At 36.5% G+C, this 20,625-nt stretch overlaps 5 protein-coding genes across 8 annotated transcripts in view; 1 reads left to right on the top strand and 4 right to left on the bottom strand.

Annotated features, from left to right (window-relative positions):
• Positions 1-5: 5 nt before the first annotated feature.
• On the bottom strand, positions 6-2,005 carry LOC126851690 (testis-specific serine/threonine-protein kinase 1-like). 2 transcript variants are annotated; one of them, XM_050595896.1, is made up of 5 exons: positions 1,857-2,005; positions 1,476-1,779; positions 576-1,153; positions 210-302; positions 6-132 (listed from the first exon to the last, which is right to left on the bottom strand). In XM_050595896.1, the coding sequence occupies exons 1-5, from the start codon at positions 1,950-1,952 to the stop codon at positions 97-99; spliced, it is 1,107 nt and encodes a 368-aa protein (XP_050451853.1). In that variant the 5' UTR covers positions 1,953-2,005; the 3' UTR covers positions 6-96. The 2 variants fall into 2 exon arrangements, 1 of the variants encoding a protein (XP_050451853.1); XR_007687726.1 differs by having other exon boundaries at positions 77-132; positions 210-1,153.
• Positions 2,006-2,393: 388 nt separating this feature from the next.
• On the bottom strand, positions 2,394-4,510 carry LOC126851689 (histone acetyltransferase type B catalytic subunit). The gene is made up of 7 exons (XM_050595895.1): positions 4,348-4,510; positions 4,019-4,171; positions 3,647-3,906; positions 3,396-3,552; positions 3,056-3,270; positions 2,828-2,979; positions 2,394-2,744 (listed from the first exon to the last, which is right to left on the bottom strand). The coding sequence occupies exons 2-7, from the start codon at positions 4,165-4,167 to the stop codon at positions 2,442-2,444; spliced, it is 1,236 nt and encodes a 411-aa protein (XP_050451852.1). The 5' UTR covers positions 4,168-4,171; positions 4,348-4,510; the 3' UTR covers positions 2,394-2,441.
• Positions 4,511-4,843: 333 nt separating this feature from the next.
• LOC126851352 (cilia- and flagella-associated protein 57) lies at positions 4,844-9,726 on the top strand. Its single transcript, XM_050595232.1, has 4 exons — positions 4,844-5,579; positions 5,843-7,361; positions 7,459-7,629; positions 7,710-9,726. The coding sequence occupies exons 1-4, from the start codon at positions 5,383-5,385 to the stop codon at positions 9,471-9,473; spliced, it is 3,651 nt and encodes a 1,216-aa protein (XP_050451189.1). The 5' UTR covers positions 4,844-5,382; the 3' UTR covers positions 9,474-9,726.
• A 139-nt stretch (positions 9,727-9,865) lies between these two features.
• Positions 9,866-11,481, bottom strand: LOC126851347 (very-long-chain enoyl-CoA reductase). Its single transcript, XM_050595225.1, has 5 exons — positions 11,315-11,481; positions 11,153-11,200; positions 10,695-11,005; positions 10,179-10,588; positions 9,866-10,084 (listed from the first exon to the last, which is right to left on the bottom strand). The coding sequence occupies exons 1-5, from the start codon at positions 11,318-11,320 to the stop codon at positions 9,957-9,959; spliced, it is 903 nt and encodes a 300-aa protein (XP_050451182.1). The 5' UTR covers positions 11,321-11,481; the 3' UTR covers positions 9,866-9,956.
• Positions 11,482-11,919: 438 nt separating this feature from the next.
• The window catches only part of LOC126851350 (mediator of RNA polymerase II transcription subunit 20), a 77,905-nt gene continuing 69,199 nt past the window's right edge, over positions 11,920-20,625 (bottom strand). The window contains exons 3-6 of one of the 3 annotated variants that reach the window (XR_007687659.1): positions 17,516-17,775; positions 13,600-13,710; positions 13,284-13,452; positions 11,983-12,836 (exon numbers count right to left, since the gene is read on the bottom strand). Coding sequence is in view for 2 of the 3 variants with exons in the window: in XM_050595228.1 (XP_050451185.1) it covers positions 13,360-13,452; positions 13,600-13,710; positions 17,516-17,775 (464 nt within the window). In the remaining variant the exon portion in view is untranslated. Of the gene's footprint in view, positions 13,453-13,599; positions 13,711-17,515; positions 17,776-20,625 lie in introns of all 3 variants that reach the window. The other 2 variants (XM_050595228.1, XM_050595227.1) reach the window with 2 other exon arrangements.

Here is a 20,625-nt window from a genome sequence, read left to right as displayed (position 1 = left end):
AAATTATTTTTAGTTGTTTTATTTTCACAAGTGCTAGATAAATATGTGTAAAAAGGCGAGTGTTGTAGAGTCGAGATAGAGACCAGGATTTATAAACTAAGTTCCAGCTGTCATAACTGTTGAAACTGTCGCCTAAAAAAGAAAGAAAAAAATTTTGCCTAATTTTGCTTGATGATATATATAATATACAATTAATTCTAACTTCATACTTTTACGGTATCTTTAGGGATCGTTACTTCCTCTGCTGCACGCGATCTGTAATCATTGTTGATCCCCCTTCTCTCCTCGACTTTGAACCGTTTCTGAAAATCGGTCACTCGTAATCTCGCGTGGCACTATTTGCTATCTGTATTCTTCTTAATTATATAGAATTGCGAAAAGTAACCGAATCGACACGTTTGATGTCAATTGCATTGCAAGTTCAGTTAATCTTGCAATTCAATGTGCGATAAAAAGTGCGTGTACGCCAGGTAGATGACCAGCAGCGTTCTACGCATCGTTAACACGATATACGACGGAAGCGATGTTAAGAGACACTTGGACTTATCAAGAATGTTTAAAAATAACGATCGTACGAGGCTCTCTGTTTGTGGCGGTACCCTCCTTGTGAACTTCTCTTCGTGTCTCTTTCGTTCTTCGATCGCGTAGTTCAGCGCGGACTGTTCCGCAGGAGTAAGCACCATGAGACGCGGATCCATGGCGATCCAATCGCCATGCACGATCTGATCCAAACGCCAGCGTTTAGACACATCTGGTTCAAGCATATTGTTCACGAGCTTCTTCACGACATCGGTCACGTTGTCCTTTATTTTACTACGAAATTTCCATTTGCGTGCTATTTGCAACTCGTACAAACGTTTTATATTATCTTCATCAAACGGCATGGCCTTGTTTAGCAATATGTACAGAATCACTCCCAACGACCATATATCGGATATCTTGGGATTGTACGGATAGGCGCGGAGGATCTCCGGCGCCGCATACGACAGCGAGCCACAGTACGTATCGCTCAAAACGTGCTTACCACGACTGTCGATCGTGTAACGGGCGAAACCGAAGTCTGCCAATTTTACATTGTAATTGGCTGTCAGGAGAACGTTCTCGCATTTGATGTCGCGATGCGCTATTTCCATCTCGTGTAGATACTGAAGACCTGGAAAACAAATTTGCGTTGAAAAAATTATATGCAATCTCGATGTAACAGCCAAAACAGAACAGAAAATCACAATAATCACAAAAATCAAAATGACATCAAAATGACATCATAATTACTATCAAAATTCATTATGATGTAATTTTAATGTCCTTTGATATTATTGTGATTTTCTGTTCTTAGGATTATAAAATACGACATTGACCTTTCGAAGAGGCAACTAAGAATAGAGCTACGATTAATAACTAATATACTTTCATATATTTGTAATCGATTTACAAATTTACACCGTAATTCCTTCACGATACGAATATTACGATACCTAAAGCGAGTTGCCTAAACCACACGCGGGTTTGGTTCTCCGATACCACGCCATTCCTCAATACAAAATCGAGAAGATCACCATTCTCGGCGAAACGCATGAATATGAAGTATTTAGTATGCCTCTGAAAAATACTGTGCACATGCACAACGTGCGGATGATTCAGCTTCGCTAGAATGTCCAGTTCGCGCGGCAGAAACTTTCGGACAACATCTCGCGGTGCGTTCGTGGTGTTGATGATCTTGCAAGCTAGGATGTTATTTCGTTCTGATTCGTGTTCCGGCTTATACTCGGCCAAGTATACCTATAATAAATGAAAAGAGCGTTATTACTTAGAAACATTTGGGCGGAAAAATTTAATTCTCTAATTATGATACCAACTTTTGCGTAACAACCTTCGCCGAGCTTTCTTAGCAGCTTGTAACCCCGGGCTAACAATGTGGCTTCCTCGGACGGAGTCTGGCTCAGATGCGACATGAGATTCGCAGGACGACAGACGGCATTCTATCTTTCGAGTTACCATAATTCGCAACTCCTCCCTCACTTTGCTTAGCGTTTAAATATGTATGACATCGCAAATAATATTCAAAATGCAGAATTTCAATTTGTGTATTCAAAAAAGCATAAAGATACTTGTATTACTATTTCTTTATTGATGATGATAACGAATCTTATACTAGAAATTTTGAAGAATCTATTGATGGTTATTTAATCATTTTGACGGATTGTAAAATGACACGCGTACCGATGACTGCTAACTGAGCACGGTCGTGTGTTTCTACTGAAGTAACAAATATAAAAAACAACGAAATATCGAACAAGAAATAAAAAAATAAGAAAAATTTAAAGAGGAAAGATAGCACAATCGTACACACAAATATAAAACATTGGAAATTACATTAATATATTTTCTCACAGTTTAAAAAATTCTTAATTATTTAATGCGAATTCAATTAATATAACATTTCACACATCGGTAGCGTATTCCAAGCGTTTAATAATCGTTTTGTATTCATCTTCCAAAAGACGATATTCATTTTCCAGTATCTCTTTTCGTTGTTCTTCAGATGGTAGACCATTATCATGAGTAAACGTTCCTTTATCTTCATTTTTCAATGCACGTTCTATTTTTGCCTCTTCATTCTGTTTTCTTTTAAATGGTATATTCAATCTATTCTTCACATCTAATCTATATGCTCGATATTCTTCCGCATTTGCAACATTCGTCGCGCGCAGTCGTAGAATTTCGTATACTATACGAGCTTGTTTCTGTTCGGGCAAAATATTTATAAGAAAAAAAAAAAAAAATGATAACGGTAAGTAAAAAATAAACTGCATGTTAACGTAGATACCTTATTTATTCTGAATTTGTCCCTAGCTTCAGTGACCATTTCATTGTCAAAACCTTTCTTTAAACGTTCTGGCTTGAAACTAGATAATGTGCTGCAATTCAAAGCATCCACGTAGTTTCGCAATCGTTGAAATACCTCGGACGGACTTTCAACTGCAAATATAAATTCATTAAGAGAAAATTATTAACGAACGATACATTTTTTTTCTCGATCATTTTTTCATTTTACCTGTTATATCTTTAACTTCATTTCTCGAATTGTATTCACGATAAATCGCTTGCAATAAGTGTGTACCAAGACCCATCCGGCGAAACAATGGTAAAATTAAAAATTGAGCGATACGCGGCCGAATATGCTGCGGATATGCGTAATATCGGTACACAGTAACAAAACCAATCGTAGCATACCGAGTTATACCCATGGATGTGGTATATTTTTCAAATCTGTTTCAAGAGAATATTTATTTAATTATTTAATTAATTAATATCAAGTATATTATATTTGCAATTATTTATTTATCTATTGATTCGGATAATAAAAGATATCAAACATATCAAATAATACTTACATATTAAAGTATTGCCATCGATCGTCATCCACATCAATAAAAAGAGCTGCGTCTATGTACCAAAGAAGAAATGTTTGAATTCTTTGATGGTATTCCCTGAATCCTTTATAATTCATATCAGATTTGTAGATTTCAAATCGCTTCGTGGTACCTTTATCTATAATTGTTTACATGTATATGTAAGTATAATCATTATACATTAATAGCATATATAAACATAAAAATATAATATTGAAAAATATAAAAAGTACCATTTAATGAGAAAGAATGTATCAATTTCCCATATGGTGTAAATGTGTCATCCTTGACAAGTGCATTAGTAAAATTAGTTAAGCTATAATGAACATCAGGTGCAAGTTTAGCGGCAATCTTTGTTAAAACTTCATCAGCTTCGACTCCTTCATATTCTGCATTTACTTTTTCTGTATATGTCATTCCCAAATATGTTTCTAAACAACCCGCTGCATAGAACAGTTGTACTTTTAGATCCTGATAACCAAATATTATTTCCCTACAATAAATAAAAAAAATGACAGATAATTTTATATATATATATCATACATAATCTTTATATTTGTTAATAGAGAATGTATATTCGAATAATTGGCATTTTAATAACAAACCTATCTCCAAATACTTGATAAGTCATTTCTGGTTTAAATACAGTTTCTTTTGAGTTCAAATCATCAAGATCGCGGATCAATCTGAACTCTAAGACTTCGTTGCTATTTGTTACCAGTCTTTTTAAACGTGTCGCTATCGAATCTTCCATTTTCCTAAAAAGAGAAATATATAAGATAATATAATATATACATATCCTAATTTTTCAAAACTCCTAAACAATTCTTTTTGCTTCAAGAATTTGACCTTTTGGCTGTAGTAATAGGGATATAAGATACAGGTTAGAACACTGTAAAAAAGTAACGTTTTGGTTTTTAATGCGAAAAATTACCTTGCGTTGATATATACGATAAAATTAATCAATCTAAGTCTTTTATGCTAATTTTTATCATGCAAATACTTTGGCGCCAAAAAACAACTATCCGAGCAAATTGATATTTGAATGAAAACCGTTCCGTTGAAGTTTCCTTTAATCCATAGATGCAGAATGTATAGTAACGCAACTCTTCTTTGATGTTAGCGCCGATAAAAATAAACTGCACATGCGCGAACGAAGCAACCAATCATGGCAGTGATCTTCTGTCTCATTTTTCTTTCATTTTGATTGCGGTCGGGAAGATGCTAGAAATTCTTCGAAAAGCATTTGATTGGCCAATTAGGACAAAAAGAGCAAAGATTTCTTTATTCTGATTGGTTAATGTAACGTTTCGAAGCATTTCTAGCATCTTCCCGACCGCAGCTTTTTTCATATTTTTTGTCTCACTATCAGTAAAACATTCTAAAATAATATCATTTTAATATTGTGCATAGAAAGAATATATATCAAGTTAGAGATTACATTGTGAGCAATTTATAATATTTTACAATATATCTTATAATATATTTCAAATTTATATTAATATAAATTAATAATAATAACATACCTATATATTCATATTTTTACAATTTTTAATCTATATGTATATGATAAAATTACATATATAAATTGTAATAGTAAAATATACGGATATAGTTATATATAATTATAGTATGATTTTAGAGAGAGATTATGATATATTCCTGTGACAATAAGTCTTTATTTAAATTTAGAGGTAATTTACTAACATTTATCCCATTTCAAGCGTGCGTTACCTGGGAGATGTAAACAATTTCATTATGGATCCGTTTCCTGCAATCTTTCGCATTCTATCGTTTGCATTCAAAATGAAATACTTACATATTCAGATATTAAAAACAAAAAGGAATGGTAAAGGGTGAAGAATTTAAGGAAAAATACATAAAGGATATAATCGAGAAAGGAATGGAAATATCTATTGTGGATATTATTTTTATCGATTAATTATTTGTAAAAAAGTTTTCGAGCAAAATGGCAGCGTCCTTGCAAACTCGTGTTCTATATGGTTTAAAAACAGATATAATCGGTAACGCACATTACATTACGGATGCGGAAATTTTATATCCCGTTGGTAATGTATTGGCGATTCATAATGTTCTTCAGTATCAGCAAAAGTTGATTCGATTATCCGATAAAAATATAAATGTCATTTGCGTCTCGGCTAACAAGTGAGTAAATTATACATTGAGAAAAAAAAAATATACTTTCTCAGACAGATATAATAAATGATATAATAAAGAAATTAGTTCCTGTAAAATAAAATAAGTTAAATGAAATAAATCTGCTCGTTTTTTTGATTTTAATAAAAAAAAACTTATCAAATAGAAGGATTCATAATAGTTTGATAATGTAAATGATTATTAATTCATTTTAATCTTTCCATTTCTTGCACAAGGCGCATAGATAATTCTAAATCGTTATAATTTCATAGAAAATACGTCGCTGTATCTGAAGTGGGGGACAAACCTACTATATCTGTTTACGATCTCCAGTCTTTGAAGCGCAGAAAACTGCTCGGAATACCTTTCGACACGCCAGGAGTAACTAGATTTACGAGCATAGGTTTCACCTTTGATAGTAAGAATCTAGTAGCGATTACTGGTGAACCCGATCTAACATTGCTCTTCTATAACTGGGAGAAGGGTAAAGTCGAGTCGATGTCCAAGTTGGCAAATCCGCAAAATCCATTGGCGATCCCCGAGATATTAGCCTGCAATCCGACAGACTCGTCAGTGGTGGCGGTCGGCGGCCCGTACAACTTCAAATTTCTTATCGTTTCCGAGACAATTTGGCGTGCATACGGTTTTACCAAGGGAGATAGTCTCTTGGTTTCCTCGATGACCTGGCTGGACAGCGACCGAATGCTCGTCGGTACCGAAGAGGGTCGTGTGCTCTATATGGAGAACGGCGATTTGAAAAACATTTACTGGATATCAGATACGATGTCAATGAACCTCAAGATCCGTGAGGAGTACGTTATGCCCGTTGTCGCTAGCTTGCCGGTGACATTGGACAACGATCAAGAAGAGTTGGTCACCTGGGAGCAGAACGTGCGTTGCTTGATCGGATTTCCACGAGGTTTCGCCTACGCCCACGGTCCGGGCACCATAATACTTTTTGAAAAGGAAGGGAAGCACAAGTATACGAAGAGAAACATCTATGTGCTTCCAAAGCAGGTGTTGAAAGATGAAGATCCGAATCTATATAAGATCAACATGATCGATGTGAATCCCGGACTTGACCAGCTGATTATCACCGCCGGTTGGTCTCAGCTGTATTACGCTGCATTGTGGGGTCTGGATCTGCAGAAGGACCCTAAACCACAGCTGCTTAGAATCATGGGCCAGCCGTTACATCATGGTCCTATCAGCGGTCTCGCCACGTGTGCATGGAAGCCGGTCTTCATGACATGCGGCGAGCTGGATCGTAGTGTTCGATTGTGGAATTTCGAAACTGAGAGCATGATCATGCTGAAACAATACACTGAAGATATATATGGTATTGCGTTACATCCAATGGGGCTGTTCTGTTTGATTGGCTTCACTGACAAGCTGCGTTTCATGAGTATCCTAATTGACGATTTGTTGCCAATGCAAGAGATTGCCATTAGAAGCTGTACAACGATTCGCTTCAGTTATGGCGGTCACTTGTTCGCTGCGGTCAGCGGCAATGTCGTGCAGGTGTACACCACCATTGGCTTTTATAATCCCTTCATCCTCAAAGGACATACGGGTAGGGTGAAGGCTCTCCTCTGGTCGCAGACGGATCTGAAAATGTTAAGTATGGGCACGGAGGGTGCCATATACGAATGGGACATGACCACCGGCATGCGATCCGGCGAAATCATTTTGAAGGGCATCATCTTGCATGACATTGCGTTGTCTTCGGACACTTCATTCTTTTATTGTATCGCCAATGACGATTATATACGCGAAATAAAAAAAAATGAGGTATGAAAATGAAATTTTTGTTTATATTTCAAATTTTGAATTTGGAAATGTATAAAGATTTTTAAAAAATTATACTTTTCTCTTTTTTTTTTATTAGGTTATTCGAGAGTTTTTTTTGCCTGGTAGAGAAATGCATCAAATGCTCATGGGAAAAGATGATATAACGCTATTCATAACTTCTGGTGGTATCATTATCTCGTTGAAGTGTCCGCTTCAAACTCCGATAGAATCGCTAGACTTTCATATACACAGTGTCGATATTACACAGGTAGCGATACGTTATTTAAAATCTTTTGTATAAATCGCTTTTCCTAATTGTTCTTTCATTTCTTTCTTTTTTCATTCTAGATCGCGCTCCCTTACAATGAGAATTGTTTAATCTCCGTTGCAAAAGATGGTAGTTTATGCATTTGGAAATTATTCTATCCCGAAGGAAAGGCGAAAATAAGCAGAGATCTACCATATACGCATGAAGTGTTAATCGGCACAGGCGACTTAGAGGAAAAGATGCACACAATCAAGAGTCTGACGGTGAGAATGAGAGAAATGGAAACCGAGCACGCGTATAAACTGCGACAAATTGATGTACAACATAATGACACGTTACGCGCCGTGCATCAAGGTTACTGCGAGGCCATCGAGGAACTTCGAGATAAGATTGAAAAGCTTGAGGAGGACCATATAAATGAGATCAATAACATAAATGTAGAGATTATGAAAATGAAGAAGGCTCACGAGGAAGCAATGCGACAGATGGAAAGCAATTATGAGATCAAATTAATTACAGAATACGATAAGTATCAGGCATTCGAAGAACGTACCACTATAATGCGTGAAAACTATGAGAAACAATTAAAAGATCTGGAGAAGCGCGACGCGGAAGAGCTACAGAGAACCGTGACGAAGTACGAAGCTCTGCTTCACGAAAAGAAAGTGGAATTGGAAGAATCGTCCGATGAAATGGCGCACAAAGAACGCGTTCACGAGCATTTAATGGCACAGATAGAGGATGACGCGGATCGTGAGATTCTCGAAATACGTACAAAGTATGAAAATTTGTTGTACGAGGAAAGACAGGCCAATTTGAAGCTCAAGGGAGAGGCCGGACTGATGCGAAATAAATTCATAGCCAGCCAGAGAGACGTGGACGATCTGAAAAGACAAGTGCATCGCGTACAAAGTGAATTTGAGCAGTTTCATAAAAATATACAAGAACTGGAGAAGCAAATAGCGGAGCTGAAAAAGGAGATCAGCGAGAGAAATGCTATTATTCAAGACAAAGAGCAACAGATATACGATATGAAACAGACAAATCAGGAATTGGAAAAGTTCAAGTTCGTACTAAATTACAAGATAGAGGAATTAAAGAATCAAATAGAGCCGAGAGATCGTGAAATACAGGAACTAAAGGAGAATATTCGGGACATGGAGGCGGAGCTCATAAGTCTTCAAAAAACTAAAGTGAATCTAGAATTGCAGTTGCACGAAGCGCGTGAGAAATTGCGCGCAGCGCGTCAAGAGCTCGATCGCGAAATGCATAAAAATAAACGGTGTGAACAGCTTGTGCGAAAAATTCGCGTAGACATTCTCAATGCTGCGGGACTCATACAAGAACCAAACGCTTTGAAAACGGCGGTGAGAGATTTATATCATAAATACAGCGCGGACGATGAATTTTTACGTAGTCGCAAAGCAGATGTGGACGCGCAATGCGAATTCATCAAGCAAAGGGACTATTTGGAAAGGACCGTTGCATCTTTAAGGAAGCAAGTGTTCCAGGACACGGCTACCGGTGATAAAGGTTTAGAAAAAATGATAGAGGAGAATAGCATGCTTATTGTGGAACTAAACGCTCTGAGGCAGGAATTGAAAGAGACACGACAGCATATTTTCCATATAGAGAGTCTCTTAGGTTTAACACGAAAGGTGCAACCTTTAGAAGCGAGAAAGAAATTGGATAAAGTATATCGCGGGTACGAGGAGCTACAGGAAAAATATACGACACAAATGCAGGAGTATCAGCAGGTTATTCTAGCATTGAAGGAAGATATCAAACGACTTTTAAGCAAGGTTCCTTGTGAAGAGATGGAAACTGAAAAGAAAGAATCTTAAACAATTTCGCGAAATTAAATATACTCGTTTCTTTCGGAAATGTGAGCAGTTTAAAAATAGTTTTAATAACAAATCATTGTTTTTCAATAATTATATATAAGGAATTTTCAATTTGTTCCTATTGTATATTGCAATTTATATGTGTGAACATATGTATATATTATATATTTTTTTTTATTCGGAAAAAGTAAATAAAAAAGCATTATATGTCATAATATATATAATTATAGAAAAAGATAGTTACCACATATTCTGAAAAGATGATATAAAAGTAAAAAAGTTGAAACCAAAATGTATATATCTCTTTTACGTTTGTGCAAATTTCATTATAAAATTAATATTACTTGCCTATAATATTATTTACCTTACAATAAATAATTGTACCTTCTAAACAGATTTATTAATATTTATTTTGAAAATAAAAAATTGGAATAATATTTAATTTTCATCATTATATAACTTACGATTTGAAAATGCTTTGATTTAGAGAATAAACGGAATGATAGCTTTACGATTTTTTGGATAATGCGAGAACTCTTTTTTATAGGCTTTGTGTTTTCCTAATGCCCATACAGTCATTTGATACGCGCCAGCAAGCATAAATAGACCAGCTAAAAATTTAAATATACGAATCAGTAAAACTGTCATTTGCATGCAATGTCAAAAATCAAAAATTTGTGCATAATTTCCATTGTGTACACATACCTGGAAGACAGGACGTCATTATGGTGAAACCGATCCAACTGCCTATTTCGTATGTATAATTGGGACAAGAGACAAGTTTGAAGAGCGCGGTAAAAGGATTATCAGTCGGCATGGGAACTTTTCTGACTGTAGTACCTGGTGGTCTCAAATCCCTCAGAGCTAAATGAATGCTGAGATTACCTAGCTCACACAGTGCAAAGGTCACTGCTCCAATATAGAATTGAAGTGCGCTGGGAGCTGTATATAATGGATGATTTGTATGATATGCCACATACATAGCAAAAAGCCAATAATAGGAACAATTTTTGAATAGATTACGCAATGGCATTGTTGCGTGACTAAAACGATGAACAAACAGAGTTTCCAGCAGACGTTTTGCATAATGCACTGTCCAACAGACAGCTGCCCAACTGAAAAGAAAGAAAATAGTTATGTAAAATATTTAATGCTGTAAAAAAAGTGTTCATGGAAATATGATTTAAAATTTTTATATGAATTATAAAGCGAATGACTTACTTAGCTACATAGTGATATTTGCTGATATTGACATTTCCATAAAACAACCATGGACGCTGATACAACCAAAAATACACTACTAATGGTCCTGCATATTCCAACAAAAATACAGTCTTCCAGCCAATTTGGGGACCAAGATCCTTGTAATAAAGTTTTCCATTTGGTTTTAGTGATAGAGATTTAATTGTTTCAGAATCAGACAATGCTTTTCCCTTAGCCTCCAATCTCAGACTTTGTCTTTGAACATAAGGTGCTTTCTTTAATTTAAACAATTGTTGTTTAATTTCTTCTATTGTAGTGTTCGAATTTACCTGCAAAAAATATACATACTATGTAAAAAAATGTTAAGTCTTATTGATTTTTCCAATCCAGAAGAAAGATAAAAAAAAGGCAAATTCAAAATTAAATTTTTCAATCAAATTATTTCAGTATTAATTAATCCTTATATTTTTACTTACATTGACCTTGGTTATCAGTGTCGAGGATTTTGCCGATAGGATTTCAATCTGAAAAAAAAAATAGAAATAGAACAGTGTGTAGCATGACAAGCAATGATACAAACTCTCACATCATCAAATTCATAATCTTTCGATGCAATGATATAAAATACTAATTTTTACCTCCATTTTCGTGAATTTCAAACGGTTCTTTCGCGTAAAGATTCTCTCTTTCTTGCCTCTTCACACGACAAACACTGGCACACTGGCAACCAAACTTCGCACTCTCGTCCTCGTCACCGTCGTCGACGACGTCAACCTTATTATCCGCATCTTACTTCTTGATGATGACACCGCGCGGCGCCGCGTCCGCGATCACGTGACCGACAACCTTTCAATTTTCGATGATCAATGGCATTCCGTTAGTTTCTAGCGGGCTCGCAGAATTGGATAACTTCAGAGAGAAAGAGAAACAGAGAGTGCATCGCGGCGATAACCCGTCATTAAAAAAAAAAAAAAATAAAAAATAAAAAATAAACAGAAAAAGATATCAAATCTCAATCATGTGCACATATACTGAATGTGATTATTGCGTGCGACTTTAAAATCGTATATGCAAATTACTTGTCTCTCGGTGTCAAATATGTACATATTCGCATCTTTATTTCGCATAATGTATATGTATAATTTTCGACGTAGAATGACGCAGCAGTTTGTAGCATTTACGTAGGTAAGGTACAGTAAAAAACCTGCAAACGTGAGCAAATATTTTATATAACACTTGCCTCTCCTCCCTCCCTTCCATCCACATATACGAAGCATATATGACTTTTTTCTCTCTTTTATAATTATGTAATAGTACACGTAATTATGTAACATATACACATAATATATTTTTTATTGGTATAATTATATAATATTTTTTTACATAATTGCGATCGTAAAAGCTTTCATATTATCATAAAAAGGAATAAATAATATTACTATACAACGCGTTTTTTCTCTGAATAGATGTAATTAAAATTATGTTCATAATTGCGTTCGCAATTTAAAGTTGATTTTGTCCTTTGTAAACTTTGCATGTGATATTTTAATCATCTGTTTCCTCCTGATACACGTTACAATATGCAAAAGTGATTTGTGAATGTAACACATATACTAGAAATATAAAAATATTCATTAGATTTTTTAAATGATGTCCATATTATCGAATATAAACAACGTGATATATAAATAAACGAAAGGATACTTTATAAAGATAATACAAATACTACTAATAAATGATGACAAAAACAGCACTTTTTCTTTTAGAATTAAGTAAGTTTTTTCATGTTTATAGCGTATGTGTTTTCTTAGAAAAACAGTACGACGTGTCGTGTCAAAGTGCTCAATATTTATATCGCGTAAAATCATATCGCGTATTTTTATGGACCGGGTATTTTATAATTTTCTTATTATTTGGCAATCCTTTGATGAGTTCGATGGAGATGCCGAGAATAATAGAGTCCGTGTTTATAATAGAGAGCCCGTGTTTACGTCCACAGACAAAAACGCGTTCTATTATAAACAAAGTTTCACGATCGAGATATTTAGATAATGAGCGAGAGAGGTTACAAATAATAGGTAATTACGGCAACTTACAATAAGACGATTCATTATCAATTATATACGGTCGATCAGATTGGTACTATTAGGTTTCCTCATGCTTTTTTTGCAGATGTCGCATTATGCACGTTTGTTCCATCAGTAATGAGTCGTTCGAGGATAACATGTATGAAAATAATATAAATTTGACAAAAATTTTGCAGAAATTCTAAAAATTTTCAAATGTTAGTTTACACACAAAATTTCAAAAATTATTTAATAAAGCTTATTGCGCATACACTGAAAAAAAATTAATAATAGCATAGTAAAAAAAAAATAGTTGAGATTTCTATTTAGTTATTACTACTATATATATAATGTTGATGAAACCTTATATGTAATAATAATAATCTAAAATATATTGCCACTAAAATAACTATAATTTATAATTACAACTGTTTTTTTCTTTGATTTATATAATAACATTACACGCACACAAATAATATACAAAGAATAATAAATTCATTATAGGTCGATTATAATGTAATAAATATTGATGCGTTCTTACACATTTCGAAAAATTGAAAATCTTTAAAATCGTTGATGTCACAATAAAATAAATAATACGATCCCAACGTTGCCTTTTAAATTACTCCCGTGGCTTTCCTATATTGACTAAATTGATCTAAATATTGATGTATCGTATCCATCGGCTGGTAAATTTCGTTCATTCGGTTCTGCAAGAATTATTTTCAAGATTAATAAATAATAATTCTACGTTTCTTATCAAAGTAAACGTGTTTTCCTTTTGTAATCACTCAAAACTCGAACACACAGCTCGCTATACAAATTACGTATTTTGTAGCATAATAAGTATTAATGACCTGGAGATACTGGGGCGCTTGATTCGACACAGCCGAGCCCAGGAATCCTTGCAGAAATTCGCGTATGAGGTCCCACGAGCCTGCTGGCACGACGCACGGTCTGTACTCGACCTAGAGATTCAAATAAACTTATCATATTGCAGGATTATTGAATGCCTTGCGTAAATGGTAATACAACCGGAATAACATTCTCAATATTGAATCGACATACGACTCGTTAATATTTATCAGAGGATAACGACGGTATTACTCGGGTAGGCTTTATACGACCCGGAAGATGGAATATCCGCGACAAGAACTTTATATATTTCTCGCGTAATCCGGCTTACATGGCGTGTTGACGATGTCCGGGAGAACGGAGGAAGAGAGGAAAGGGGAGGAGAGGAGAGTCGCGAGGAAGATAAGCAAATGTATAATCGGGATTCCCTCGCGCAATGTATCTCGGGATGGATAATCGCGCAAGTCTGGAAACGATGCTTGAAACTTGTATCGTACAAGTATTCATAAGTAGATAGAAGGAACTACTCATCTCTGAATAAATAGCGCGATACGACGAGGAGTCCTCGGATGGAAACGTCACTCTCTGAAAATGTCGAAAACTCATTTTTCGCACATCGATGGATACTGTCGGGCATTTGAAGAATCCGACTATGAGAGATCATGCCTATGGATGTGTCAAGATCAGATGTCGAGATGTGTCGGGACGCATCAGTCTCTCGTCCTGTTTTCCATTTCTCTTTCTCCTCCTCCCCCTCCCCCCCCCGCTCCCTCACTATATTTCTCCTTCCACTCTCTAGCCTTACAACTATGTTAAGGGAGCCTGGCTGAAAGTTAAATATCGCTCGGCTGCAAAATTGGTACTTGGACCGAGCAATTCGATAAACGGAATGAAACCAGAAAAATGAAAACGAAGAGAATTTCGCCGAGAGGAAGAGAGGACTCGCCGACTGTCATTTCTCGACTTGCAAAAATTTACTCAATAATTTTATATCCCGAGAGTTTCAATTTCGCGAGTGCGGCTAAACGATAAATTTTTTGCGCATCTCTCTTTATTTTTTTTACAAACAAGCAAGATAAATGCCCTCTGTTATAATCTCTTTTCTATTGGCTTTAATGTACAAAGAGTTGAGATTTAAATATTTAAATGTCTTAAGCAAAAGTCCGAGTTTTGCTGAGATTATCCTCTATACGCGGGAGCATCAATTAAACTAAAATTTGCGGTACGGAATTCGCCGGATAATTCGGTCGTGCATAGCCGGACGGGATAGCATTATATACGGGATGATGCTGGCGCATTCAATGATGTCGGCAGTGAATCTCGCGCACGCGAAAAATCGCGGTTGCAACCATGTATCAAATCGCCAGTATGCGTGTCACGAAGCAGCGAAACGTAACGATACGCTTCACTTTGGAAAATAGTAATGAAAAATGCGCGTCTTTCTGGGTCATCGATGCTAAGCTGCAACGGTTGCATCGTACGTTGGCAACGCGCTGATAAGTGATTGCAGTTAAGTGCGGGAGTGTGGTGGCGAACAGGAGAGCGGAAGGAAGGAAGGAAGCATTCGCCGCTTTCGAGGGCAGGAAGCCGTGGAGAAAAAGTGTGCTCGGAGAGGTCGACGAGATTTAACGCGACCCTCGTCGGAGCTTTCTCCATTGAAATTGATGGGGTAGTCGGGGAAGGGGGGAGGGTTATCGTGACGTATTTGACGTCGCGGTCGCTGTACAAACGGCGCAGTTACCGATACGAATGGCCGCTGAAGCATTTAAAGCCGGTATCGGATGTGTGTACATATATGAGTATAATATGTATGTATATGTGTGTGTATGTGTGGCACGACTGGATGAATCTGTTGCGAGTTGCGGAAAATATATCGGAAGCTACGAACGTCGAAGAGTGAAATGCCGTGATGTAGAAAAGAAAGAAGGAAATAACATGGAATCTTCCAGGATTTTTACAAATTTGATATAAAAGTGATGTTTGAATATTGCTTGTCCTACTTATATTCCTTGATATGTACTCTGTCAAATTGAATCAGCGATTGAATCAATGATGCAAATTTTATCGAAGATCTCAGTAAAAACACTCACACTTCGCTCCTTCGTTTTATGTACGACGATTATGGCAGTAAATTTCACTGAGTAATCGTTGTAAAATTTTTAAAAGTTTATATATTATTTTGAATCGCTAATTTTTTAAGAACGATCGGAATGAAATACTAGTATTCATCAAAAATTCAGAATTATACGTATTATTTTTCCACAAAAAAAAACAAGATTCTTGATCAGACTAAGATATCTCTAATAAAATATTATTATAAATATCTCTCATATGTAACATTATAATATATTATACAACGCACATTTTAAAATAACACTGACAGACACTGCCACTATCTCCAAGTTTTTTTCAGTGACATTTCACTGATTTGTAATATTATATTTTAACTAATATCATTGACGACTATTCATTGCTTTTTAGTGACAATACTAATTTTATTCAAGAAAATAGAGGTAAAAATATTTGAAAGAAGCATGTTTATGCAATAAAATTATTAGTCCGACACGCATTACGCTATTCAAATGAGCAACATTCGTTTGAATGCGAGTCGATTGAATGAATTATATAATTGCCGCGATGAATATTGACATTTAATGAATAAATCGAAAAGAAAAGCGATAATTTTAAACTGTATAAGCAAAATTACGATCCCGTGTTGAATGTATGTGGATGCTCAATAAGCCGTAACGTCGGCAAGCCGACCAATTGTAATGACGTTCCGTGTAATATGTACCTTGTATGTTTACAGGTGCGCGCACACAGTGCATCCAAATACAGCGTTCAATATGCGCACGTGCGTGAGCACATTGCACGATGCTGCAGGCGTACGAAATATTCGCGTGCGTTCACGCGACTGCCTTCGATCCGAGCCCTGTATGACGACAATTTTTAAAATTCGATGCGACACCGATCCGTTAATTAATAAATATTATCATTTTTCACGCTGACACATTAATTATAAAAAAAAAAAAATCTGAAATATCTGACGGGCGAAAATTTATTTTAAATCTCCAATTTCCTACATTGGTCTGTTTTCCCGTAAGAGAAAAAAAATTATTATCAATTTTATCAAAATAAAAGCGTTAATGCGTGAAAAGGAAAAAGAATTATATATATGTATGTATGTATTTATTGGCGGAGCGATTGTGATTATGAGAGAATGTGATTTATCGTCAATATCCGAAGTTAATTAAGCGATTATTCGTGCGGTGCTCGTGGATCGGTGACGGCATGAAATATCTTGACGCGACGGGTTTGACACGTGAGACACGTATTCGCCATGCGACGTGATGAGGATGCGAGGGGTGCGTGACGCTCACGTGCCGCCCCTAAAGCATAACTATAACCGGCGTACGTATGCGGTTTGCATGTATGTAAGGTGGGGTCTTGTGAGCTATCAATCGATAATGCACGCTCGTCGCGTGATTGGCAAGGAGCACCGGAAGTAACAGGGGCTAACGCGTCCTATCTCCCGATCAAGAATTCATTGCACTCGGCGAGATTCAGGAATTCGAAATCAAACGAGATCACATTCCATTCGATCTAGATTCCGGAATGTGATTTTTTCTCAGATCAAAAGAATGGAAGCAAACAATCAATAATATTCCGAATAAATTTCATCTTATATTTATATAAGTAGAAAAATAATTTTTAAATGTGAATTTTTGAGAGAGAAATAAATTTCCAAGTTAAAGATAACGATGATCCATTGGAGCAAGAGTTCAAAACGATGAATATCGTTTGGAGAAAGAGCTGGAAATTCCGCGGATCAAAGAAATTCGCGACTGACGGGCGGATTTTCGTCGCTTTCGGGAAATCCCTTTTCTTTTTGAGAGAAATAGAGAATGTCGCTCTTACCTCTACTAGGACGCCTTTGAAATTTTGACTCATCGTCACGCTTCCCAATTTGACGCAGAAGTCACCGATCTCAAAGCGCGGCCCCTTCGACTCGATCTTCGTCTGCTTTTTACTGGTGTAGATATTCGTCATTTTTAACATCAGCAAATCGAACAGACCGTCTGCTATCAATGGCACAACTTTGCTGCCCGATTCTAAAATAGCGAACACCGAGGCTGGCTGCTCCGAATTGTGCAGCACGTGAACGGTCCTTTGAGCACCTGCAACCAAGTCATATGTCACGTTCGAATATTATTCCATATTCGATGCAAAAGATAAAAAAATATCTCAAATCGCGATTATCACACACGTGGAATAAGATAAGGCTCTATTATTACGTTCGCAGACTTGGATTTATTTTTATTTCAAATTCTCTTTATTATAAAAATATCCGACTTATATTTGATACTCTCCTATTCTTAATTAATTAATTTAATTTATTCTTTTTATTCCACATTTTCTCGTGCTCTTAGCATGCCGTAATTATGTCGTATGACAGCTATTAGCGAGAGGTCTCTTTCGTTTTGCGCAGCTATACGGAATTCTGCGGTTGATCCTGCAGAGAGTTTACGCAGCGAGCTCACGCACGTATGCATGAAAGAGGTTTCTGGCGCCTCTTCTAATTCGGCTTCTATGCAGCGACGAGCGAAAATTGCGAGTTGAGAGGCAAAGGACGCGCGAGAGCAAGTCCTTTGCCGATGTGTATCTCGGCAAAAGCGAATGCTCATTCATATGCACGTATATTGCGATCGTGCGGTAAAGTTAGACGCAATTTAAACCTCAATCCCCCGCTCTCCCTCACGCCCCATCGTCACCGAAATTGCATCGCGCGAGTACTATCGAGAGTGTGACAGTTATGTCGAGAACTTAGTATTGCGCGGCTAATAATAAACGCGCTTAATAAAGCGCTCGGAATTGATTGATTATCGATTCCGCGATCGATGTCGCCGCAAAGTACGGCGGTGTAATTTTGTTTGATGGTATTTAAAAAAAAAAAAAAAAGAAAAAGAAAGAAAAAATATACGCGCCGGTGTGAAGAGCGTTGGTTACATGTCCGCGTCGCAGAAACACAAGCGACAAGTTTAAATTTACGACGTGCGAACTCTTCTGAATATTCATAATTCTCGTCCACACTACCGCCCTTCCGCTCGTGCGTCCACATAATGGCAGGGTGTAAGCCCTAACGTATGAATAATTTATCCGTTAAATTATAACGCGTCCTTTTAGCGGGCACGTCCGAATGACACGATTTTTCATCGCGGGGCAAACGACCGCGGACAGTTTTATGCGCTCTAATTTCGGGTTGCCTGATCAATGTATTTATCCCTCCGATAATATTCCGGTTCTAATGCCACCGGCTACTCGGAAATCATTTCCGTATATCTGTAGTCAAATCTATCGACAGAATATTTTACTATCACAATCGATATCTAAAAATACTATTATCCACTTATCTTTATGAAATTTTAATCGTAACAACGACATCAGTCATTATTTCTGACTCTTCGTAAAATATTGTTATTTAAAATATTGTAGCTCGGGATAGCGGCAATTGAATATCGTCCCTATTTGGTATTACATCGGCATTACATTTCCGAGTAATGAAAACGATCCGACCGATGATTTAACAATAAGTAGCCTTTACGCACGTGGATTCTACAAAGCACCGCACCAAACATGTATCTCATTCGCGCTCAAATGATCCCGGATTAATGAACGATCGGATTATCCCCTCTCTCTTTCTGACGGGTTTCAAACTTCCTATCCACCCTCTCTCATCCCCCTCCGCCCTCGCTGCAATTTGCACCAACGATCGTACGGTCCTGCGACGCGCCGCATGCCGCATACCGCATCGTCTGCATCGCACGTATGCAGCGCCGTTAGGTGCGGATGCACCGCAGGAACCGCAAACGTGAGTCCGTTCGGATTCGCAAGAGAAAAAAAGATAGGAAAAAAAAAATCGCGCAATTCTGCAGTTCTTCTTATCTGGAATATTCTTCTAGAGATTCGTCGATTCGGAATCGATTTTTCCCTCAACGACAATGTCCAGGCACTTATACGAAGTTTTCGAGTGATTAACGATTGACGAGCTTCCGGCGAATTAAACTTCGAGAGAAAAAAATCGTACTTTTCGAGTAAATCTTTAAGAGGGATTTTATTTTAATTCATTAACGACATTTTAATTCAGAACGCTCTCTTTCTCTCTCTCTCTCTCAGTTCGGAAAATGTATGATAAATTTGCTCAGAAAGAGAGCTGCGATAAATGATAATATTACTTGATGTTTTCATTGAAAAAAAAATAAGCCTGTCCGGCTAAAGAAGCTGTGATGAAAAGGTTTATCGGTTTTTTTTTGTGGCTGTAAACAAATTTCTTATCTTTAAAATGCACACACATGATGTTTGATATAAAATTATCGGTGAAATTTCAGATTATCTGTCAATGCGAAAGTGCATGTGCGCTAATCATACGGACATAATGCGATCACGCATCATCGTCGAATGCATTATTTCGATTTCGCCGGCAATGCGACGCGTGTCAATTATCAGACAACGATGCCGAGCGGAGGTAATTCCTCTGTGTTATCCGATTATAGTTATAGCATTGATTAGGCGCGACCATGGAAATGCAATATTTCGTTAATTCGTTCGTTTGCGAGGCAAGAATTTGACACCGACAAAATTGCCGCATTGCGTATTTATCTTGCAATTTTTTTTCTGCAAATATAAAATGCACATAAAAATGAAAGAATAAGAATATATCAAATTATGGAAATATTATAAACGAAATATTATTATCTGATTTACATATATAAATCAGATATAAAACAAAATGGACTATTAATAATTCGAGAGAGACATATTAATTATATTTCTCTTGAAATATTTATCGCGTTTATTTAATCAAATTTATATCGATGATCGACGTTTGCTTGACAAGGATCAACATATATATACGCGGTCGCTCTTATAAATATAATTTTTAAAAAAATCATCAGATCGCATTTTTATTTCTTCGTCGACGCATTTCATCGTTACGACGCGCGTCCGCGCCGCAGTCATTAATTACTCTC

Source organism: Cataglyphis hispanica, chromosome 8 (genome assembly GCF_021464435.1).
Source record: "Cataglyphis hispanica isolate Lineage 1 chromosome 8, ULB_Chis1_1.0, whole genome shotgun sequence".
Classification (NCBI taxonomy): Eukaryota; Metazoa; Arthropoda; class Insecta; order Hymenoptera; family Formicidae; genus Cataglyphis; species Cataglyphis hispanica.
Note: the sequence above shows the minus strand (reverse complement) of the source record. Positions and strands in the feature narration are given on the sequence as shown.